The sequence below is a fragment of the Danio aesculapii genome, chromosome 13 (genome assembly GCF_903798145.1).
Source record: "Danio aesculapii chromosome 13, fDanAes4.1, whole genome shotgun sequence".
Taxonomy (NCBI): domain Eukaryota; kingdom Metazoa; phylum Chordata; class Actinopteri; order Cypriniformes; family Danionidae; genus Danio; species Danio aesculapii.
In genome coordinates, this window is record NC_079447.1 from 43,842,633 (window position 1) to 43,869,100 (window position 26,468).

The window sequence follows — 26,468 nt, forward strand, 5'->3', positions numbered from 1 at the left end:
TTAGAATATCACTTACCAGTTTAATAATGATTTGATTAGCTGTAGTTATTAGTAGTTATTAGTTAGTAATTACGCTGTTTTAATCTTCAAAGGCCGTATTATGCGGTCCTGTCGCCATCTTGTGTATAGACAACGTCAACCGTCTTTGATCAGCTCAGTATGGCAAGCTAATGGTGTCTCAGAATAAAAAATATTTGAAAATAGGCACTTTCCTTATAAATAAAGTGCATAGTTGCTATCTAAACAACTACATTCTTGACTTTAAAAGCCTCAAAAGTACATTAAGTGCACAACAGCAGGAATATTTGTCAAACTGTAGAGCGTCCTCTGCTTGTTGCTGTATGTGGGCGGAGTAATACACAAGGGCGAAGGGTTAAGAGGCTGGACCAGTGCTGTTTTTGCAGTATATTACACGGCTATCAGCCAATCAGATTTAAGAACCAGAAAGATCTGTTGTATAAAATCAAATATTCAAGAGCAATATTGTCATACAGTCTTTGGCAAAACTTAATAATTTCACTGTCTGATCTGATCTGCAGCGGAACTTTATTTCAGTTACTCACTCAGTCATTTTCCTTCAGCTTAGTCTCTGTTTTAGAGATCGCCACAGCGGAATGAACTGCCAACTATTCCAGCATACTTTTTACACAGTGAATGCCCTTCCAGCTGCAACCCAGTACTGGGAAACCCCCTATACACACTCATTCTCACACACACACACACTCATATACTACAGACAATTTAGTTTATTCAAATCACCTGTATCGCATGTCTTTGGACTGTGGGAGAAACCGGAGCACCCAGAGAAAACATGGGGAGAACATGCAAACGCCACACAGAAATGCCAACTAAGCCAGCTCAAACCAGCGACCTTCTTGCTGTGAGGTGACAGTAAACACTGAGCCACCTTCCCACTATTTTCAGTTTTTTAAAACATTAAAGAAAACCTGTTATTTGGATTTAATAATTCTATGTTTATAAAATGACATTTGGAAATATAATATGAAGCAGACACCAAGACTGAACATCTCGTCTTTGACATATTATAATGTGAATAATGCACTGTTAGCCATCTAACCATAGAAGGAAAGTTCAATCTGTTATTGTAGTCAAATCTGTTTTTAAACTGAAGCCCTCTGTATTTATAGGACCATCAAGATGAAGACAACAGACAATAATAATCAAGATGAAAAAGTGAGCTCTGGACTAATTACATATGAGCAGACTCTATGGAGCCCCAACACAAACACAACACCTGACCTCCGTCTGCCATGCGCATTGTCACCATTTGATAAGAGGGAGACAATGTGCTGCAGAAACCTGACCTGACTGCCACTGGAGCATACTTGCCACTCAGATAATGCAGTTATCAGTTGGACAACAGGAAGAGGAAGCATGTCAACAGCGCGCTCCACACTTTCCTCTGCAGGCCTGTTATCTGCAGAGCTCACTGAAGAGCCTCTCGCAGCTTCAGGGTGCGACAACAAGCCAAAAGAGCGGAATGTAAATTAGTCTGTGCTTGGTATGAATGGAAATACACACTAGTCTTTCACACCGAGCCCTGGTGGAGGCCAGAGATGAGTGGATGTGCTTGGCAGCTGAAGGGTTTCGAGTCTGACACCAGATCTCCTGAGTGTGGCAACACAAGCCTCTCAGAGCAGGCCAGGGAAACGCTGTCACCTGATAGGCTTTAATCAACAAGGATACGTCTTCTCAAAAACACGCGTACAGAGACACACACATGGAATTCCAGAGTTTTAACCTTGTATGCGGGGTCACAGAGGTGCTGTTGGTATCATGCCACTTGCGTTGACCTTTAGCCCTCATTTAGCCTCACTCTGTATACTGCCCTACAACGGCAAAGTGCAGTGGCTACATATTTGGTCAAAATTGAGTAGAGGCCTAAAATTGGCTCTGTCTTGTGACAAAGGCCCAATCCCAATTCTTTTTTTTGTACCCCTACCCCTTCTCCTTCCCCTTAAAACAGAGTGTGAAGGGGAAGGGCTTCAAAATTTACCCCTAAGAAATGGGACACCACTACAGCACCTGCACACGTCATCATATGTCATCGCAATCTCTTGCTTCATATGAGATCAGACGATCGCGACTGCTGTAGTTATTCCAGTTGTGTTGTTTTTTGGTATTTATCTTCAGGAAATTACTGAAGGCATATATTATGTTATCATAACCATCTAATATGGCAATAAGATCGTAACTGTACTGTGTATTTACACAGTGCCCATATTAATCTATGTAAACACACAAAAAACAACATTAACATTATAGCAGACATTGTAAAAAGCCCGTTCTCAGCCACTAGACTTTTCTGACAGGGTATTCCAGTGTCATTGAGCGTCAGAATGTTGTGGGACTGCTGTACAGGAGTTATCACTATGGATTATAGATCGCGAAATATAGCGTTTTTTATTTTAGTTTTTTTTTTTTAAAGCATGCCGGTAAAACACGAACGCCGTTAAGAATGTATTAAAACATGTGCTTGTTTGTTGTAAAAAGTCGTAATAATGACGAAAAAAATACTAATTTGTGGATCTCCTTACTTCCAGGTGCAGCTATCCTGCCGGTGTGGCTGGTGGATTCTGGGAAATTTCTTACCCCTTGGTTTCGAGTGTGGTCCTAAAAAATCTTCGTTCGAAGGGCTGTCTACCCCTTCCTCTTAGCCCTATGCTTTTAAGCTAAAGAGAATTGGGTCACCACTACCCCTTCATTGGAACACACAAAACGAGGGGTAGGGGTAATGGCAAGGGCTAAGGGGTAGAATTGGGATTAGGCCAAAGTCTCAGTTTTGGCTATTATAAAAACAAGAGTGTCAGCATTGCAATACCTGCAAAGCCTAATTAAAAGTTACGATTTTTGCTTTCACTCATAAGCAATGTTTAAAGGGGTGGTCCGGAGTGTATTTTTAAGGCTTGGTCTTGTTTATAAGATGCAAAGCAATGTGTGCTCATGCTTCATTTGTAAAAATCACATAATTTTTTCATATATCTTACTTTAATTATATACTGCTACAAAGCTAACATGAAAAAATGACTCATAGTTCTTACAAAAGCCCGCCCTCAAAAGGCTCTGATTGGTCAGCTAACATAATGTGCTGTGATTCACGGAGGAAGTGTCATGCCTCTACTAGCCCGCACTTTGCCAGTGTGTAAATACTGTCAGTCAGAGTAACTGTAAGCCGTATCAGTGTGAGCCTGAATTAGACATATAATGAAGAGGACACAGCTGAACCTTATGCCTGCTCTCTAAAATCAAATCTGACAAGTGTCTTTAATATATATTTGGGTTATAAGCATGTGTAAGTAATATGAAACATTCACATATCTTTTGCGAGTTTGTTATTTGAGATTGAGTTATTTGAGGCAAGCAAAAAGGCTTTAAATGAAAGACACTGCAGTGCTGGTGAAGATCGTGGGTATTTACAGGAGTTTAACAGATAAATATGAATTTGTAGCTAAATTGTTAAAAACTGGTCAGAGAATGAGATTGAGGCTTGAATGCATTGAGCTGCTGCAGTTACAGTAAAACACAACTTGGTAGCACAAAACAAAACAGTCCAGCCAAGCACACAGGAATTACAGATTAAATATGATTCAAAGGTGACAATAACTTTCATGGCTTGACAACTTTTTCCCACAAACTTTTGACCACGTGTTTGTGGGCTGTAGTTGAGAAGGTTAAACAAAAGTGGGCAAGCGTATGCAATAAATTCTCAAGGAGAGTGGCTTTGTATGTGCAACTAGTGAGTGTCAGATGTGGGGGGAATTTTAGTTTTACATTCAACCGCATCTAACGTCAGAGAATGATTTAGCATGTGCACTCTGCTTATCCGAATTGATCTTGTCATCTGAACTGAATAAGAGTAGCATACGTGCACCGCCATTTTTTTAATAAACATATGTACTTGCATGCACAACCTATAATTAATTATTTAAATTATTTATTTTATTGTTGTTTTGCTCGCTTCATCGGACATGGACCTTGGCATGCATTGAGGCGGTTTGCTGCCAAGTGTAACACGGCTGGGATGAGAGTCAGCACCTCCAAGTCTGAGGCCATGGTGCTCCACTGAAAAAAGATGGTTTGACATCTCCAGGTTGGAAAGTCCTTACCCCAGCTGGAGGAGTTCAAGTAGCTTGGGGTTTTGTTCATGGGTGAGGGAAGGATGGAACGTGAGATTGACAGGCGAATCAGTGCAGCGGCAGCAGTTGATGTACCAGTCCATTGTAGTAAAGAAAGAGATAAGCCAAAAGGCAAAGCTCTTGATTTACTGATCAATCTATGTTTGTCCTCTCACCTATGATTATGAGATTTGGGTCACGACCGAAAGGACAAGATCTCGAACACAAGTGGCTGAAATAAGTTTCCTTTGCAGGGTGGCAGGGTGCACCCTTATAAATAATAGAGCCATAGAGCCGCTGCTCTTCCACATCAAGAGAAGTCAGCTGAGGTGGCTCGGGCATCTGTTTGGATGCCTCCTGGACGCCTACCTAGGGAGGTGCTCCAGGCATGACCCACCGGGAGAAGGCCTAGGGGAAGACCCAGGACACGCTGGAGGGACTATGTCTCTCGGCTGGCCTGGGAACCCCCAGAGGAGCTGGAGGAAATGTCTGGGGAGAGGGAAGACTCCTGAGACTGCTGCCTTTGCGACCCAGCCTCAGAAAAGCGGAAGAAAATAAATAAATTTATTTATTTATTTATTTTGCAGAAATTAATTTATCCTAAGTGGCAACTGTGCTTTTGAGGTGTCAATTCACAAGATAGTTGTTTAAAAAATCTGATGTTTTTGTGCACACAAAACAGATTCCTGCAGTACTGTCCTATAGACATTGTCCATTTAGACAAAATATTGTAATGCACATGCATCAAATGCATATGAAATTAAGCATACCTTTAAAAGAGTGTGCAATCAACATTGTACCTACTCTGGCATATGTGTAAAAATGCAAACAGATCAACAAAAAAAAATACTGTCCCATGAGGCCACAGGAGAGGATTTGCGAGTGGAATTGAAGCCACATCTAGTCTTTCCTGAATCCATACAGTATTTCCAGCAAACATTAACAAACAGCACCGCAAATGTGTGTGGTTGGAACTGCAGCTACGGACTGTGGTTAGAAGCATATATTCTTCTCATATGGACTTGAACATGGATCATGAACATGACTAAAATAAGCAAGGTAACACAGCATAATCCATAGCCTTCATTTTATGATTATACACATTACATTCTGCTCTTTTATTTTTGGTTTGTTAGAAGATTTAAAGCTGTTTTGCAGTGTGCCGTGTCATAATCATATAGTATAAATGCTATTAATAGAATAATACCATGGTAGATCCCCAGATGTTATGAAATCCAAGTAAGTAATAGCCAAATAACTGAGAACAAAACAGTGAAGCTGATCTTAGATGCCACATCTATTATTTACCCAAACATTATGACTTTTTTTTTGAGATCTCAGAAAGTTTTCACTCCAAATGCTTGATGTCACAAAAAACGGTTCTACCCAACATGGTTCAAATAACAGATGTATGACACAGTTCAGGATACAGTCAGACTAGCTAGATTTTTCATCACTGCATCATACGATGGTAGTTAAGCAGTAAGTTATGTCATTGTTCAGGAAATATACCCCATAAACTAGCCAGGACCAAGCAGCAGAGACATACAGCCTATATTCAGAAAGCAGAGACTTTAAAACAAAGCAGCTGACTCAAATAAAAAAAAAAAAACTTCTAGCCTGGTTGATGTAATTCATCAATGATGAATGAGTTGTGCCACTTCAGCATATAAAAATGCCTCTCTGCTCAGCTAATGTAACTGAGTGCTAGGTATAACCTAAACAGAAACCAGCAACTTGGCTTGTAGCAACTGATCATTACCAGACCCTCCTAATTAATGATCGGGTGTCAAACACATTATTCATCAAGTAAATATTGCCTGGACGAATCCCTCCAGCAATATCCTTTATGCATTATATGTGGCAATAATACAGAATCTGTTAAAAGACATTCATGAGCTTAGATGAGATCATGAACAACTTTGTCTCATCCAATTTCAACTATGGTTATTCATTTTATATGTTGGATCCTGTTTAAGTGGGCTATATATGCTATTAAAAGCGGATCAGAACAGCAGTCATAGGTCTGGCTTTGAGATTAGGTGTGATTGAGGTAAGCAGTTATCCATTAAGGGAGAAAATACAAATATGTAGTCATTCTGTTAAGACTCTAAATAAACAAGTAGAGGCATCCTCCTGAGATTCCTGCTGAACACCTGCACAAGCCTAGAAACATCACTGACACAGCTTTGAGGTAAAATACCACATTAATGCATGCAGCACAAACATGACTAGATGAAGCAGATGGTATCACTGTATATGCTGTATCACATTTTGGACGTGGCATTAAGTGTAGCACACACTACAGGTCTGATGACTGTTCCCCTATGCATCATTAGCATCAGCGTTGAAGTCAAGACCAGCTCATTTTGGTCACTATCAAGACAGAGACCAGAAGGAGGTTCAGTTCAATAGCTTAACGTATCTCACATGGTGTATTCACTCAAGCTCAAATCGGAATTTTTAAGATGGCTAAGTTAACATCATTTATTAATTATATTTTTATTTACAATAGATGAATTATGGTCATCACTTTAACCATCTTTTAGTTGTCCAGGAAACTGGTTATATGTACTGTAGCAATAATATTTATTTAGCCAATGTTTGTTAGCATGGGTGAAAAATACACCTTGTTTCTTTTTTAATGATGTACAGTTAAAACATAAATAAAACAAATGAATTGATTTATAGTTTAGATTTCAGTTATATAAACAGATTTTTCTAAAAAATGTGAAAACTGTAAAATCTCATGTAAATAAGTATTCACAGCCTTTGCCGTGAAGCTCTAAATTGAGCTCAGGTACATTCTGTTTCCACTGATCATTCTTCAGATGTTTCAGCAGCTTAATTGGAGTTCACCTTTGGTAAATTCAGTTGATTGGACATGATTTGAAAAGGCATACACATGTCTATATAAGGTCCCAGGGTTGATAGTGCATGTCAAAGCACAACCCAAGCATGAAGACAAAGGAATTGTCTGCAGACCTCCGAGACAGGATTGTCTCGAGGCACAAGGCTTGGAAAGGATAAAGAAAAATTTCTGCTGCTCTGTAACTTCCAATGAGCACAATGGCCTCCATCATCCGTACGTGGAAGATGTTTGGAACCACCAGGACTCTTCCTAGAGCTGGAAGGCCATCTAAGCTGAGTGATCGGTGGAGAAAGGCCTTAGTCAGGGAGGTGATCAATAATCCAATGGTCACTGTCTGAGCACCAGTGTTCTTCTGTGGAGAGAGGAGAACCTTACAGAAGCACAACCATCTGTGCAGCAATCCACCAATCAGGCCTGTGTGGGGGAGTGGCCAGACAGAATGCAGCAATGTACAGGGACATCCTGAATCAAAACCTGCTTCAGAGTGCTCTTGACATCAGACTGGGGCGACGGTTTATCTTCCAGTAAAACAATGACCCAAAGCACACTGCCAAATTATCAATGAAGTGACTTCGAAAAGATTTGAGGCTGTAATTGCTGCCAAATGTGCATCAACAAAGTAATAAGCAAAGGTTGTGAATACTTATGTACATGTGATTTTTCAGCTTTTTTTATTTTTAATAAAAAAATCTTTTTTCACATTGTCATTATGGGGTATTGTGTGTAGAATTTTGAGGAAATAAATGAATTTAATCCATTTTGGAATAAGTGCTGTAAGTGCTATGAATACTTTCCGGATGCCCTGTATATAATCTGGTGTGCAACCTCCTTAAGTTAGTCTTTAACTCTAACATAATGGTCTCAACTGCAACACTGCTAAGCCTGTAGCGGTGGCTATATTACCTTCAGGACATCACTGGTAGAGGCTGCTCCTCCTGGAAAGATCTTCTCTATCTTCACCATTGGCTGCACCTTTGACTCAATCCCACCTGAGATGCTTATACCTGCACAAAGAACAGCATAAATTATTTAACCACCCAAATGTTAACCGATAATTTTTAATTTCCCTAAAAGTAACAGGTACTTATTCCAATCCTAACTAAACATATTTTGGATGTCTCCAGATGATAAAGCTTAGATCTCTCCAATATTTGTTTTTTAGGTCTGACAAAGTTTATGGGTTCGATTCTAAGTACTGGCAGCAATCTCTTCCATCATCTGTACCCACAAAGGTAGCACCTTTGAACAAATCACCTAACCTACAAGAGCTGCACACTGCTTCGGGTGTGTGTCCACAGTAAATAGGCGTTAGTCACGTTTTGATTTAGAGATCTAAAAAAATCCCCTAACCCCAAGAATTAAGCTTTGGCATGTAACTCACTGTTTATGTTTCCGACATGAAAAGGCCTTTGGAGGAGAGATTACTTATCTAAGTGATCAAACTTGTCACTTTTGCTTTGTGAATGGAAAAATCTGATGATCTCACTACAGAGGACAGGCCCAAACCAAAACTATGGATTAGAATCTAATACAGATTGAGTTCATTTGAAACCACCTAGCAACCCCCTAAAGCACCCTATAAACCACATACAAACATTAGAAACACATAGCAACCTGGCAACCATACAAAACATCCTAGCATTGGGGTGACAACTTTTGCATAGAGATGCACAGGAAACAAACAACTTAGGATCCAGGTAACTCACCCAGGGACTGTTTAGTCTTCGAGATGGTTACCGTGGTTAGTTCGTACTCCTGCTCTGGTCTATCTTGGCTGTCCGAGTGTCCATTCACTGGTTCTTTCCAGTGCTGATCTGAGCTAGGCGCAAACACCTGGGACAATGGTGTCCTGCTCCGGCGGTGTGCACTCATTACAGTATACTTTACCTCTTTACCATTCAGAGATTTGTCTGTTTTCATTCTATGTCCATTCCTATAAGGCGACCTTCCTCGTTCTGGGACAGAATCACCCCTGCTGGATAAAGAGTCATGGGGGAAACCATTGTCCCTTCTCTGGGGGGAGCGTCCAGTGCGTTCTGTGCTGTAATGGGACTCTGAGTGTGAAAAGTTGGACCGAGCAGGACTCAAAGAGCGGTTACGGAGCGAGTCTGTGATGTAGGTGTCCACCGGTACATCCAAAAGAGGGGTGAAAGCTCGAGGAGGAGGAAGTCGTCCAGTCGGTAAACCTGCCAAACGCATTCGTTCCAAATCTTCAATGAGTTGTCGTTCTCTCTCCAGATCCTGCACCGGCTGAAGGTGAAATCCACCCCTGTAGTCTGTGAGAGGATACAAGATGATATTTAAACCATCTCACTCTTTCGAATGTCATCTTATCTGTCTGAAATACTTGATTTTGATTGGTCAATTGATTGTGATTGGTCAATTGCTGCATGATAATGATAGTTACCATTAATACTACAGCTAAATAGCATATTGCTTACTTATTTTAGGCCTGGCTGATTAATAGAAGGCAATTTTCATGTGCATTTTATCTAGTATGTACACAGTAGTACCACATATAGTAAGAAATGTCATAGTACACCAACAAACTAGGCAAAACCACATTCAAAGTTTCAATCAATTTAATCTGACAATAATGACACTGATATATTCATTCTGTTATAATGGCTGTTTGAGTCACTTCTCAGTGAACTATGGCTCTGTGTATTAAATACTGCTACATCTGAAAAAGCTCATGAAAATACCATAACTTCAATTGAGTGTTAGTAATAAATCCATATAAAGATGATTCTATACTTTTGTGATTATTCCCACCAGACACACAACGTCATAAGATATTAATATTAGGTTAGATTTAGGTGGCCAGCATCTAAGGACAATATTATTTTGACATCCAATAATGACATGAAATGACGTTGATATTTGGTTAATTTTAGGTTGTGTTGGAAAGTGACCAAAATCCAACATCGAGCCAACATCTTAAGCTAACTTCATTTTGACATCAAATACTGACATTTATTCATCAGGGATGGCAACCAAAATCCAACATCTGATAGACATCATAGTGGTAATGTCCACACAGCGTCAAGCTGTTGCATCATTAGACCAGTGGTTCTCAAACTGGGGGTCGCGACCCCTGCGGGGGGGGTCGCAGAATAATTTCAAGGGGTCGCGAGAGTGATTTAAAAATTGTGTAATTTTCAGTAATTATAATAAATATTTTTCAGTATTACAAGTGGAAGCTAATATTTTCAGATTTTTAAAAAGATTACTGATGAATTCATAAAGTATTTAGGACACATTTAGGCAGAATGCATTTTTGTACTTGAAACTCAGCGCTCAGGAACAGTTTAAAAACTGTTGTCATGTCAACTTGCCGCAGTAAACAAAGCCTTCAATGCTTGCCCAGCCTTCGCACTCTTCTTATTGGCCCACTGCTCTTAGAATTGAACACGAATGGATTGGTTAAAATTAGCTGTCAATCACTCAGTCAACGCCTCCTGTCTTCAGATGACATGAGCTACACCCGCGAAAATGTAAAGCACTGAAGATGAGAGAATAAAAACAACACTGACAGATTTTGTCTTAGAAACACCTAAAGCTACAAATAATGGCACATCTGATTACTGATCATGTGGTGAATGTTAATCCACCATCTACACTTTTCAAAGAGTGGATAAAAGACTTCCAGTGGCTTCAAGTCCGTTATGAAAAATAACTAAAGCATTCACTGTAAAGTCTGTGGGACGAATTTTCAGGTAACTGTTTGCCACATCCTCACATTTTAAGCATGAGATGTTCTATTTAATCCTTCATTTAATCGCCAGATGCTGTCAGCCATACAAGTGGCAGCTATATTTAAAGGTTAACACCATGTACACCATCGTAAAAGGGCTTGCACCGACTACGATTAAACTAATATTGCAGCTCATGAAAAGACCGGTATTGCTATTAAAATGGCGTATGCAAATAATAAGGTATATGTCAAAAGCATCTGTGCAATATCAGACACCAGGCGTGAGAACAGAGCACAGTTATCGTTAACAGATTCATTAATGAATTCATGTCAAGCAGTGCGTGCAGGGCCGGTGAGCGGTTCATCCGTGTATCTTTTGGTCATTCAGTTATGTTATAAAAATGTATTTTCTTGTGATAACGGGATTTCGTTGAGACATATTTTCCTCAAGCATGCATATATATTTTTTTGACTGTTAGTTTTGATTAGTGTTGATTTCAAATGCAATAAATCGGTTTATAAAACTTGTAGTAACAGTGCGATAATTGGTGGGTGCCACTAAATTTTGGCTGGTGCGCCTAAATGTTTAAAGTTAGGAGCACCAGTACTACCAAGCAAAAATGTTAATTTCGAGCCCTGTAATGTATAGTAAATATAGTTAAAATATTGTGAACAGCTTAAAAGAAGTTATTTTTATTGTTTGGATATGCTTTGGTAGTGGGGGGTCGCGAGTTCTTGACAATCTTACATTGGGGGTCGCTGGTTTAAAAGTTTGAGAACCACTGCTTTACACCACTGGCCATATTCATGGTGTCCGCTACATTCATTCTTCCATGGCGGGGCGCCACACCAAAATTCATCCCGCCACGGCTACATTACAGGTTCTCATTCAAGACATTCAGTCGTTTTTTTTAATAGCGGGTTATAATCACACCAAAACTTATTAAAAGGTAAGTGAATTATAACAGCGCAAACTTTTCTGCAACCGTAGTAGTGCTGTGCGTTATTTGTTTAACCCTTTAAGGTGACATGCTGACTTACTGATTGACTGACAGGTGCGTGAGGCTAGCAAACACGACGTAGCTTTCAGTTAAGATGTACAGTTTCCATAATTGTACTTTATGGATAAAAATCTATGGTTCTGCATACAATGACTTTATCTTGCTGGAGTTTATAGTCATTTCACTTTACTTCAGGATGCATTAATGCTGCTCTGTAGGCCTATTGGAGACATTCATAAATATTCCTAGCCGATCTAATAAATGTTGGAGACATACTTGTTACATAAACGCACTAAATCGCACTTCAGCAGCGTTTATTTGAAAGCGCACAAGAAAATCTGTGCTTGAGCAGCGTGTATTTGAGGGGGCGTGTAAGAAGTTTTGTGCACAAACAGAGAAAATTGGCGCGCAAGCAAAGAGATTCGCATGCTTGTGTTACATAAATGCGATCTTGACTCTTGAACGCCATAGGAAGCTGGTAGATCTGTGTTAAAGGTCTGCCACCACAGCTGGAAACAATCCTAGAGGAAACATTGATATTGGTAACGTCCACACAAGATCAAGCTGTAACATCATTAGACATTGATATTTTGTTGTTTTTAGGTTGCGTTGGAAAGTGACCAAAATGCAACGTCTGTCCATAATTGGACATTGAAATTGGACTGACGTTGGGTTCTGACGTCAATCCGTTTTTCATTTCCAAACAAAATGCAACGCCCCACGACATTAGGGTATGATGTCAATCTGACATCATGTTGACATCCTGGGTTAGTCATGCTAAATCAATGAAAGCAGTTGAATCTTCTGTTTACAATAAAACCCAACGGGAATTTCTAGGGTTACTTCTACATGGGTTTTTGTAGTATCTATGCTAGAGCACCCTCTGGCTTTCATGCAAGATTTACTACTGATCACATACATCACTGAAAATATGGGTTGGACAATCGCAGCTTTGCTTAATCACAATTGCTTTCCTTGTGGAAGCTTTACAATCAGTGAGCTAATCAAATATTTTGACCCAAATTAATATTTTGCATCCAATCCTTACATACAGTTGAAGTCAGAATTATTAGCCCCCCTTTGAATTTTTATTTATTTTTTAAATATTTCCCAAATGATGTTTAACAGTGAAAGGAAATTTTCACAGTATGTCCGATAATGTTTTTTCTTCTGGAGAAAGTCTTATTTGTTTTATTTCGGCTATAATAAAAGCAGTTTTTAATTTTTAAAAGCCATTTTAAGGTCAAAATTATTAGCCCCTTTAAGCTATATTTTTTTCAATACAGAACAAACCATCGTTATATAATAACTTGCCTAATTACCCTAACCTGCCTTAGTTAACGTAATTAACCTAGTTAAGCCTTTAAATGTCACTTTTAGCCTTAAAAAATATCTTTAAAAATATCTAGTAAAATATTACTTGCTGTCATCATGACAAGTAAAAATCTGTCTTCGTTAAACAGAAATTGGTGGAAAAAAAACGAATAATTAATAATAAATAATAATTCAGGGGGGCTAATAATTCTGACTTCAACTGTATGTGGTAAGTAGCAACGTAATAAGCAGGTTCATGTACATTTAACTGATTGTTATCACAAAATAAAAACCCTGAGGGTGATCAAGACCTCTCTGCATCATGTTGAATTAATTTACATCTTCATAAATCAGTGCAGATGTTACCAAACCTTACACACACTTTCTCTTTCATCCAGAAATGTGACTGACAATCATGCATTCATATCCACTGAGTAAGCAGCGGTGTGGCGTTGCATACATGCACATCTCGCTCAGATTTCAGGGGCCTCTAGCGCAGAGAGTTTTGAATTACTCCTCTGTAGACGCTACAAAGGAGCTGCATTAAGCCTCAGACCTGCGTGGGTGGACGCTTGAAGGTTAAACAATGCAAGGCGCCTTTCTTGCATTTCAGAAACGACTTCCATTCAAAAGTCAGAGGCACATGTAGACCAGTACTGTGGACAATGACAGCGGGTACTGTGCGCTCCAGGGTTAGAGGTCAGGAGGTCATGCGGTGTCAGCAGGCAGGCTATTTGGCAATAAGAGACAGATTATCTTATTTTGGCAGTGATGCATGTTTGTCTATAATGCAAATTATGCATTCGTGTCCCCAAATGGCAGCTTACAATGATCAAACGTTCTCATTGTCAAAAAGGGATGAGAAAATAAAAGAGGACTGTGTGTGTGTGTGTGTGTGTGTGTGTGTGTGTAGAGGAAGGGGGGTCTGGATTAAATATCAGCAACAGGATATTTGTAGTTTATGTATGTGTGTAAGCGTACAGTCAGTCATTCAGGATATGAAAAGGCTGGTGCAGAAGACTGTTTGCATCTTCTGGTTATATAATATCTAACAAGGATCAGTAGGAGGGCATGGTACAGCACAAGAGAAATGAAAGAATGAGAAACTCCAGTTCAGACCAGCAGGAAAGTTACCTGGGATGGGTGTTATTAGATGGCGACGGGGTGTTCCTCCATGACGAGGAGAACGAAGGACAGGAGACCTCACTGTAGAACCAAAAATCACTCACATTTACCACGCTATATTAGTCAGTTATTTTTTACTTTACAAAAATTGTATATGCCAACCTATAGATTTTTATAAAGCAGTTCTTTCAAAATATTTTATTGGATTAAATTATATAGGAAAAGGATCCATCAGGCACTCAGGATATAGCCACTCTATTAAATACACCTGTTCCTGAACATTAAAATTCATATCAGTTCATGTGACACAGAAACATCTGTGACGTTTCACCTCAAACTACATATTAAATGATTTATCATATCTTTTTTAAAATTGTCCACTTTTGTGGCAGAGGGATTTTAGATGTTTTGCACCTGTGCCTTTAAATGCAAATGAGCTGGTTCTCCATGCCTAAATTAGGGTCTGTCTGCAGACTGCAAGACAAAGGAGTAACCTTAAGTTATCAAGACCCACGTGTCAAAACTATGTTGTCAGCGAGATGGCGCTGTACCCATAATTATTAACATCTACACCTACCCCAATCCTAAACCCAACTGTCACAGTTATTACTGTCTACACACCTACCCCAATCCTAAACGCAACCGTCAGTTATTACTGTCTACACACCTACCCCAATCCTAAACCCAACTGTCACAGTTATTACTGTCTACACACCTACCCCAATCCTAAACGCAACCGTCAGTTATTACTGTCTACACACCTACCCCAATCCTAAACGCAACCGTCAGTTATTACTGTCTACACACCTACCCCAATCCTAAACGCTACTGTCAGTTATTACTGTCTACACACCTACCCCAATCCTAAACGCAACCGTCAGTTATTACTGTCTACACACCTACCCCAATCCTAAACGCAACCGTCAGTTATTACTGTCTACACACCTACCCCAATCCTAAACTCAACCGTCAGTTATTACTGTCTACACACCTACCCCAATCCTAAACGCTACTGTCACAGTTATTACTGTCTACATACCTACCCCAATGCTAAACGCAACCGTCAGTTATTAACGTCTACACCTACCCCAATCCTAAAATCCAACTATCGCAGTTATTACCATCTATACCTACCCCATCCATCAACCCAATCGTCACAGTAATTAACATCTACACCTACCCCAATCCTAAATCCAATCGTCAGTTATTACCATCTACACCTAAAACAACCCTAAACCCAATCATCACAGTTATTAACATCTACACCTACCCTATCCCTAAACCCAACCGTCACAGTTATTAAAGTCTACACCTAACCCAATCCTAAACCCATTCATCACAGTTATTACCATCTACACCTACCCATTTCATAAACCCAATAGTCACATTAATTACCATCTACACCTACCCAAATCCTAAACTCAATCGTCAAAGTTACTAACGTCTACACCTACCCTTAATCCCTACGGTCTACACCTACTCTACCCTGTCCCTACTTAATAACTTGCAATTCTGACTTAATAACCCGCAATTCTGACTTAATAACTACCAATTCTGACTTCATGACTCAGAACTGTGACTTTATAACTAAAATTGCGACTTTACAACACAGAACTGCGACTTTATAACTCAGAATTCTGACTTAACTCGCAATTCTGACTTGACAACTCACAATTATAGCTCAGAACTGCGACTTTATAACTGAGAGTTGCGACTTTACAACAAAGAATTGCGACTTTATAACTCAGAATTCTGACAACTCGCAATACTGACTTAATAACTCAGAATTCTCACTTTAAAACTTTGAATTCTGACTTTATAACTCAGAATTGCGACTTTATAACTCAGAATTCTGACTTAACTCGCAATTCTGACTCAGAACTGTGACTTTATAACCCAAAATTGCGACTTTACAACACAGAATTGCGACTTTATAACTCAGAATTCTGACTTAACTCGCAATTCTGACTCAGAACTGTGACTTTATAACTCAAAATTGCGACTTTACAACACAGAATTGCGACCTTATAACTCAGAATTCTGACTTAACTCGCAATTCTGACTTAATAACTCGCAATTATAACTCAGAATTGCGATTTTATAACTCAAAATTGCGACTTTATAACATAGAATTCTGACTTTATAATTTGTTTTTACATTGTTTTTTTTTTTTTTATTTATCTTTTTATTCAGTGGCGGGAATGGGCTTTCATAGGTATCTGTACATTTCTGACTGACATTTCTGTATAGTTCCTACTTTATTGCTTTAAAAAGCTGATTTTTCAAAGGAAACATTTTCTTACCAGACCGGCTTTTTAGTATGTCATAAGCTTCAAGCTCAAAGGGCAAGACCATACTGTCAAAACGGCCCAGATCTGTGGCAGGAATGATCATTCTACAAAACAGAGCGTTAGAATGGATAGTGTAAACATAGGCAGGATTTATATAAATGAAGTACTGTACAGCCTGACATTGTTCCACTGCTCACCTGACCTCCCTCAGCAACAGAAGCTTCTCAGGCTTGTCCAAGATAGCCAGCAGGGGGCGCACCAGATCCTCAACCACACGATCAACTAGAAACTGAAAAACAGGTAGAGGACATGCCCTAGATTACAATGTGAACTTTTGGAGTCAGTGATCTAGGGTTTTTTTCAAACCTGTAGATCATTTGCTTATATCTGGAACAGGAAGTTAAATTAGTTAAAGCTCTTGGATTGGTTGATTACACTGGGCACCTTTTATAGTAAACCAAAATGCTTGTCAGTTCCAAAATACATGCGAGTGAAACACGAGACTCTTCTTATTGGCCAAAGTCCACCTATTTATTTTTGTGATTGTACTCAAAGCGTTATGAAACAAGACAGGCTGAGAATAGAGCTCAGTCTTCGTTCGCATTCTTTCTAATAAATTATGTAGATTATTAATTAGAGTGGAAATTGAGGCTTTGTTGGACTGCATTCTTGTATTGCTCCTGTTCTGAAGAAGAGCGACTGCACAACCATTTAGGATGAAGTAATTCTATTTGGTTTTCCATTTTCAAAATCTACTCACCAAAAGAAACAGTGCTGCTTTCTATGTAATGCATTTCCCATTATGACTTTTGATTAAGCTTGGTTCTTTGGGTCAGATTTATTGATCACAAACAAAATCCTTCATTGTTTTTGTTTTTTTGTCAGGTCAAGACAATTCATTCAGGTCATTTAGGGTCCATTTCTTCGATGCAGAATTACTATGTTTAAATATGTCTAAAGCATGGTTGTTCAAGTTGTACCTATAAAGCCATCGTCCTAGAGACTTTAGGGTTAACCCTAAATAAGCAGACCTAAACCTGCTAACATAGGGCTTCAGACTCACTATGTCTGAAGATCTGAGTAAGTAGCTAGTTTATTTGAACTAATGTTATGACCATTAGAGAGGAATGTGCGAAATAGTATGAATATGCGTAGTAAATTTGGAGGAACTGCAGTATGTCTGGCAAGTTGTCATTATAATTTGACCTGCCAGCATCAGTTGCGTTGCTTTACTTCCATTTATAATCTGCACCCTTTAAAAGTTAGCTCACCCAAAAATGAAAATTATGTTAATAATTACTCAAGCAAGCTTATATGTCATTCCAAACCCTTGAGACCTTCATTCATCTTTGAAATACAAGTTAAGATATTTGAGATGAAATAAGAGATATTCCTCATCCTCTGTCAACAGCAGCAAACTTTTCAGACTCATTTAAAGTCCAGAATGGTATTAAAATCATCCTCAAAACACATCAAACTAAAATAATAACTTTATTCAACAGTTTCTTCTCCTTAGTGTCAGTAAAGGGCACACATTCATGAGCACTGTGTAGTGATGTATAAACACCTAACCTTCACCCCATTTATGTTCTATTAATAGCATAATTAATGACATAATTTTCATTTTGGGTGTCCTAAAACTTTAAGGAATAGTAAAGTGTCCACTTTAAAATCTCTGCAGAAGTAGTAGGACATCCGGGTATTTCAGATCTACTGTTTTAAAAATACTATGACTTCAGATGAACGTCTTGGCTCACACACAGTTTACATACTCTATAGTAGACCTGTACAATAAATCGCATTGCATTGTCATGCGCATTGGTCAGTAAAGCTGGTTGTGTAATAAGCAGTGAATCTCCAACATGTACATTCAGATTGAGCAGCGTTTACTACGCAGAGCCACAATTCATTTACAAGCTTCGTAAAACATATTATGTGATATAATCGTGCGATATTCAAAGCACAAATAATGATTCTGTGATATTGACAGCTGTTTGTGTAACTTTTCAGTTAACTATGGCACTTTGTAGTAAGCTGCTGTTATATCTGAAAGCATGTGAACATATTATGACTTTTACTCTCTTTTTTTTTTTCTTCATCTATGTTAAGCTTCTTTGAACACAATCTACATTGAAAAAACACTATAAAAATAAAGACACCTTGAAATTAATACTGCATCTAATCACGTTTTTATTTATAAGTGTTTGAAATGATTCCGGTAACACTTTATAATAACTACACACTATGAATCATATATTAAGTATTACCAAATAGTGAATTCATTATCTGTTAAGCATTAACTCTACAATATTAAACGTTTATAACTGCAGCTACAAATGCTGTATTCTTGACTCATGCTAGTATTTCTGAAGAACTCTCTGTCAACACTACACTGCTGAAAACGCACATCACGTGACCACATGCACACTCTGTCATGTGATGCAGCGTATGTGGACGTCATCTACCCAGGTGAGAGCAGCGCACATCGGACTGTTCATCAAGGAACTATTGCTGGATCTAATCTCACTATAGTTGTTAAACAATATATTTAATTCATCTTGTTGTCTTTATATAATGACATATTCCCTGACTTTGGTCTTTTGAATATATTACTTGTTCTAATATTTAAGCTAATATTTTAATAATGTAACCACGTACACTGATTCTGCACATTTGATTGATTGCTTGCCTTTATTTCCTATAATGTATAAACTTATTGTACGTTATACTTTTATAATGGCCATTATTGATTATTAAAACTGATATTCAGCAAAAGAGAGGGTATGTTACCTATTTTCAATGAGAATGAAAGGAGGCTGTAATATTACAGGCTACTCAGTTAAAATAGTTGGGTTAAAAATACCCCAACATACAGTATAACCCAACTATAGGTTATTATAGCACCTTCCCAACTATGGGTTATTTTGATTCAATTTTGTTTTGTTTTTCCATTCTTGTAATACTATTGCTACTATTACTAGTACTACTATTAATTTTATAAGTATTGCTATGTAAATAAATAACATGCAGTTTTAATTTTTTTTTAAATGCTTTATTTCCACTTCACTTTAAGTTCCAGACACAGTGTTTTTATCCATTTAATTTAGATAGGCTACGAAGCGCATGTTTGTATCATCAATAATTTAGAGTGTGGGTGAAACAGATAGAAAAAACACGACACTGAGAGGTAATTTGATTAAAAAAACTAAATAAACTTGAGCTTTAGCTTAAATAAATGTTATAATGCAAAAACAACGCTACACACGCATATTAATACAGCTGTTCTGTGTCAGGTAAATCAGTTGACTAGAAATTTTTACCCAATTGGTTGAGTTATTAAATAAATAACCCAATAAAGGTTAAAAATAACCCAACATACATCAAATATTTTTAACTCAACCATTGGGTTAAATAAATAACTCAACGTTTTTTAGAGTGTACATTTTGTTATGCACGCAGTGAAGATGACGGACATGTAAATATGCAGCTACACGATTCCTCTACATTTTTGGTGTAAATTAAGTTGCTAATTTCAAAATGAAAATAGGCAGTTCCTTATATCAGACTTTCATTTTATTGTTAAGAAAGTGAAACAAAGTAGCCAGGGTCATGTGAATGAGGTTATAAAGTACACTGTTCCCTTTGAAGGCTTACTCGATGTGTCCTCGGGAGTGTCCATATCCATAACTTGCGAAGTCTGAACTTACAAGGAGAGGATGCAGGACTGAACGGTGTGTAGGCTACTTAATTTTAAGGAAAAAGCCCCAATCAGATAGGCGAATGTCTGCAGCCCTGCCTCTGCTTTCAGATGTCTCCGTTTTCTCCCATCCACACTAACACGGAGCAGCAGTGTTTTCAAACTAAAATGGCCTCTTGAGCATTTTCAAAACGCTCCGTTTTCGGTGCTCTAAAACTCCGGCGTAGTGTGGATGGATGGCGTAACCGTAGCAAAACTTAGTGTAAACCAGGCCTAAGAGAGAAGGCATGTCAGCATGTCCAAAATGAGCGCCAAATGAACCTGGTTTCAGGAAGCACTTATTCTATTTCTACACAATACAGAGGTATATCATTCACTTCGCAGCAGCTATGGTGACAAAACTAATCATCCAAAGCCATTTGTCCTCTATTTCAGAATTCTTGCACAAGAGCAAATAGTTTGCCAGAAGTAAAACAGAGCATCAGTTCACAGACTGCTATTTGTGACATCAAAACCAATCAAGTGTAGACATAATCGCTGATTATCACGCCAAATATTGCCTTTGTAAATCTCCCCAAAATCACAAAACATTCTTGCAATTTAGTGCTCACAATCTGCCAGTAAAGTGTAAGAAAACACAGTTTTGAATGCCAGCAATTGTATTTTGGTAGAGTAATCAGAATAGGCTAACTCTTGTTGCCAACTCCTCCTGAACTTTGATACTGTTGATTTTAGATGAACATTTGATCTAAGATGGAATTTGCATGGCAAATCTGTAACACCAGAAACACGCTGGACAATTTTCAAAGGTATCACTGTTCTCCTCAGACTACGCGGATAAGCAATGCACTGATGCTTCTTTCAGATTGTGTCTTTGATAAATTCATACAACGTGATGTGAATGAGTACTCAGATTTCAGACACTGATCAGTGGCTTGTGAAGTTAAAAATCAAGGCTAAATCATGGACCAGGCATTATTAGAACACAATGCCTAAAAATAACCCAAATGCACATAAATACTGGCGAGAAGAGCTGAACAGGTTACTTTTAAAATGTATTTCATTAAAGATTACAAAATATGCTTCAAAACATAATAAGCAATGTATTTTGTTAGGAACTTAATCTAAATACTTTAGAATAATTAGAAATATGTAAGCTATGTAACACAAATAAGCTATGTAACACAAACTTTGCAATAGGAGTTCATTGGTTGATGTATTTACTGACTTGAACTAATTATGAACAATACTTGTTTAGCATTTATTAATCATAATTCAATATTTACTAATGCATCACTAATATCCAAATTCATGCTTGTTAACATTAGCTGATGCATCATGAACTAACCATAAACTACTGTATTTTTCATTACTAACATTAACTAACTAAATGCATTGTTCATGGTTTGTTAGTGTTAGTAAGTGCATTAACTAACATTAATTAATACAACCTTAATGTAAAGTGTTACCCACAAATGAATGGGATTCAATGCTGTTTCATGCTGCATTCTAAGCTTCGAATTGAAACCAAACATAGAATTACACCAAACTTATCGTGAAAAGTAGCCAAAACAACTGGCACAGATTATCAATTATTTGTTTCAGCTAAAGGAAACAACACAAAAGAAGTCAAAATTGACATCGAAACAGCCAGCGCAAATGAATCGCTAAGTCAAAACTGATGACCAACTCATCATTTACACTGGTTTTGTTAAACAAAAAAGGGATTAATCTAATATTGACACAAAAGGATCATCTGTTTAGGACAAATGGGATCATAATTAACATTAATGTACCAACATTTGGAATGAAGACTTGGAAGTTTGACACAAAGCTATCATTTGACTTTTATTTCATTTACGATTCGTATGTAACTGTTAACTGAAACCAAACTGAATTTGAGGAGAAATCTGTGTAATTTTTTATCAAATAACTTCTTATAAATATTACAGATAATGATAACCATTGAACACTTAAAATATGAGAAATCTTAAAAACAAGATTTACTGGATAAAAATGTTCAAAAATCAAAGACTACATGCTTTTTTAGACTGGACGTTGAATCCTTCAATGCTGATAAACGTTTTGTTGTAGGTAGGCATAAATAACACTACACTGAGATGTTGCCTTATTGGTTAAAATCCCCATGTTATTTAAATATTACATAAAGAAATTAGGGCTGCACAGTGGCGCAGTGGGTAGCACGTTCGCCTCACAGCAAGATGGTTGCTGGTTCGAGCTTCGTCTGGGTCAGTTGGCATGTCTGTGTAGAGTTTGCATGTAGTACAGCATGAACAAATAGATTTGCTTCTAATCATGCAAATCCCAGCATCAGCGCATTCAGAAATAACAGTTTGTTGGCAAAAGCCACTAAACACCACTTGCCTTTGATATCAAAAGCCGCTATATCCCGAGAACCAATCAAACGGCACGAATCGAATCTTATGTTTTCAATGTAGCAGCGCACTGATACGCCAGCTTTTATAAGGATACTGTTTTATTCCGCTTCAGATTTAGATTTTAAAAGATGGAGTTCGATGAACTGGATGAACCTGTTCGACTGTCAGTGAATGGCAAATGAAAACGTCCCTTACCTCAAAACTCTGTGTATTATAAGAAAAAGAAAACACAATGTACAGTCGGAAGTGTAGCATGCATTCATAACGTTTTTTGCGCAGTGAAGCTACTTTGAACAAATCCGATTTACTATACATTAAACGGCAACTGTGTTTCACGAATTAGGATGCCGTTCTTTTATCCCACGTGGATGCTATGAGGATAAACAACACATCAAGACCTTAAGTATGGTGAGGATGAATGAATGACAGCTTCTAAAAATTACTGAGAGACATCACCTTTTTGCCCAGTAGGCCTACCTTGTGTTTTATTTGCTGATTTAAGCTATTTTTAAAAGATAAATATAATGTATACAACTACACATTATTTATATTACTTCATATTACCTTTACATCTGATAAGCTTTTTATATTAATGGACAATGCACAGATATTGATGTTTCACAATGTTTTACGCTACATAATTTGAATCTACCAAGCTTAGTTTACAATGTTTGCAATGTTTACATTGCTCTACTTATATTAAATCTAAATCCCAAATATCAGAAATGACAACAGATTGTTAAGATTTAATTAATGTTCATTTTAATGTTATTGATTAATTCACTTGACAGATTTGATTCATTCATTTTTCTTCTGCTTTTTCCCTGGTTTATTACAGCGGAATGAACCGCCACTTACTTGACAGATTTATGTGTTTTTCAGGTGTTTTATGTTTGGTAAAATAATTTCTAATTGTATCTTTATTAATTTTTCAACTAATTACACTGTCTTGTCCCAATAGGTGAATTTAGAGGTTTTTGCAAAAAAAGCACAAGTGGATTTAATTGGTTTTGACACAAAAGAAAATTTACCTCGTTAAAAACCAAAGAATTGTCTAAAGTGACATTTTGAAAAAATTAATTGTATTTACTAGCTAATAACCTTATCAATACATATAAAATGAAACTTCTAAACCTAATTATAGGAGCCTGATAGAAAATGCTCATTTACAAGAAAATATTTCCAAAGATGCCTCTTCAAGCTGTTTTTGAAACAAAAATCTGTTTTTGAATACAAAATATTTTAACTATTTCTTCAAATAAAATATATTATGTTCAACAGGGGGAAGTTATTGTTTTTAACCTAGACATTCTTTAAAAAAAAAACATATTTTAGAGCAGTAATCACAAAATGATATTTTTATCCAAGGTCATCATACCATACTCTAACTACCAGCCCATGCCTTCTCCTCACCACTGCCATTGGGAGCTGTGTCAAAATGTTAGTTTCTGGACTTGTTTGTAAGCCTGACAGATGTATTAATCAGAAATCTGACAGCAGCCTCAACATTTGGAAAATAGAAGAATTATCTGTATAAAGCATTAATGCTTACCCTTTTACAGTGTCTCATGACAGCGGCCACTTCGTCCTCATTGAGCAGCTTGCGTGCCACGTCCTCCAACAAGGCCATGGTCTCCGGGCTGGGCATCGGGCTTTGCTCCCTCAAACCAGCACGAGTCTCTCTGGGAGAACTCAACAGGTTAATAATGGGTCGACCCCGCTCTTTACCTGAGGACACAAGAGATGGAGTCAGTCTATGAGCTCTGGTGACTGCGACATTCTCTTTCACAATATATAATTTACTTACACATATCACAACAACCTTAACATTTGTCACGGTTACAACATTCTGGGCTTTGTTAATACTAACTGTTTGTTAAAACATGTGCTTCAAATAGGCAAATCTGACTGGTTGACAAGATGTGATTTGCTTGTAACACACTTTTAAGTCTGCAGTAGGCACTGTATAGAAGACAGCTATGCAATTCATCATTAGCTGAGCAAAACCACAGGGGTCGGATTCAAGGCCACTCCAAGGGAATTACCGCAGAACAGTGTACAGTAAAGCAGCTCTCTGATTTAGCCTCCTTAAAAACTCATTATGCTGTTTTTAGGCTTTTCAAATGCAAATATGTTCCTCTTTAATATTCCCATGTATCCGCAGAATGTAGCCCTCATAACAATCTGGCAAACTACATATTGCATATGGACTCACCCGGTTCGTTATCTAAATGTTTTGGGGATTTGGATCTTCCTTTGTGTCCATCCCTTGTCCCGGTGTCCTTCCGGTCTCTAGAGGATGACCTGTCCCTTCTGCGTCCGCTTTTAAAGAGCAAGCTTACAAAGGTTTTGGAGCGCTGCAGGGTACTTCCCTCCGTCTCCACCTTGCCTTTCTGATGTTTTCTTTTCTTCTGCTTGTCCTCTGATAAACATTTAAACAAAAAAACATGTTAAAATGTGACCTTCACACAAAAGGATTGTCCAAGTGATAACAAGCATTGCAAGTTCAAATATGAGCAATGGTGACCCAGACACTGGATAGGTACTGAGATCCCAGTCGTGTTTCCTCAAGGCTGTGCCCTCAAGCAATGCACTTAACCACAGGTCACTCCAACGCAAGGACACTAGTGGCGTAGTGGGTAGCACAATCGTCTCACAGCAAGAAGGTCACTGGTTCAAGCCTCAGCTGGGTCAGTTGGCATTTCTGTGTGAAGTTTGCATGTTCTGCCCGTGTTCGCATAGGTTTCCTCAGGGTGCTCCGGTTTTCCCCCAAGTCCAAAGACATGTATAGGTGAAGCTAATATTGTCTGTTGTGTATGTGTGTGAATGAGTGTGTATGGATGTTTACCAGTCATGGGTTGCAGCTGGAAGGGCATTCGCTGCGTAAAACATATGGTGGATAAGTTGTGGTAACCCCAGATTAATAAAGGGTCTTAGCCGAAAAGAAAATGAATGAATGAATGAACAAATGCTGAATTCTCACAGCTACAATGTAATTGCCTTCTTATTGCTACAATGTGAAAAAAAAAGTTGTTATTTGAGTTCTATCTGCTGCATTATCCTCAATGAATGTATTTCTTTTTTCTTTTTTTACGATTCAAATTAAACAGTACCATCAGTTTACAAATTTCTACCTCCTTTTAACATCCCCTTTTCCCTCTCCTCCCCAACAGCGGCAGTGACTGTAATTAGATGTTGCTATAATAAATCCAGTGAACACAGATAAATAATATAAACTCAATAAATAAAAAACACACATACAGAACATAATAATAGTAAAAATAAATAAAAAAATAAATAAATTACATAAATAAAATAACAATTCAATAATAATAAATAAATAAATAAATAAACAAAATAACAATGCAATAATAATAATAATAATAATAATAATAATAATAAATAAATAAATAAAATAGCAATGCAATAATAAATAAATAAATAAATAAATAAATAAATAAATAAATAAAATAACAATGCAATAATAATAAAAATAATACACAAATAAATAAATAAATAAATAAATAAATAAATAAATAAATAAATAAATAAAATAGCAATGCAATAATAAATAAATAAAAAATGCAATAATAATAATAATTATTATAATAATAAATAAATAAACAAAATAACAATGCAATAATAATAAATAAATAAATAAATAGAAAAATAAATAAATAAGATAACAATGCATTAATAATAATACATAAATAAATAAATTAATTAATTAAATAACAACGCAATAATAATAAATCAATATATAAAATAATAAATAACAATGCAATAATAATAATAATAATAATAATAAATAAATAAATAAATAAATAAATAAACAGCAATGCAATAATAAAAAAATAAATAAACAAAATAACAATGCAATAATAATAATAATAATAATACATACATAATTAAATAAATAAAATATTGCAATAATGA

At 37.2% G+C, this 26,468-nt stretch overlaps 1 protein-coding gene across 1 annotated transcript in view; it reads right to left on the reverse strand.

The window, feature by feature from the left end:
* Positions 1 to 26,468, reverse strand: part of pdzd7a (PDZ domain containing 7a) — a 71,223-nt gene that overhangs the window by 6,017 nt on the left and 38,738 nt on the right. Inside the window, exons 9-15 of the mRNA XM_056471009.1 lie at positions 24,748 to 24,954; positions 24,085 to 24,260; positions 16,634 to 16,725; positions 16,449 to 16,540; positions 14,155 to 14,226; positions 8,715 to 9,284; positions 7,912 to 8,012 (exon numbers count right to left, since the gene is read on the reverse strand). Of these exons, the coding sequence (XP_056326984.1) occupies positions 7,912 to 8,012; positions 8,715 to 9,284; positions 14,155 to 14,226; positions 16,449 to 16,540; positions 16,634 to 16,725; positions 24,085 to 24,260; positions 24,748 to 24,954 (1,310 nt within the window). The remainder of the gene's footprint in view (positions 1 to 7,911; positions 8,013 to 8,714; positions 9,285 to 14,154; positions 14,227 to 16,448; positions 16,541 to 16,633; positions 16,726 to 24,084; positions 24,261 to 24,747; positions 24,955 to 26,468) is intronic.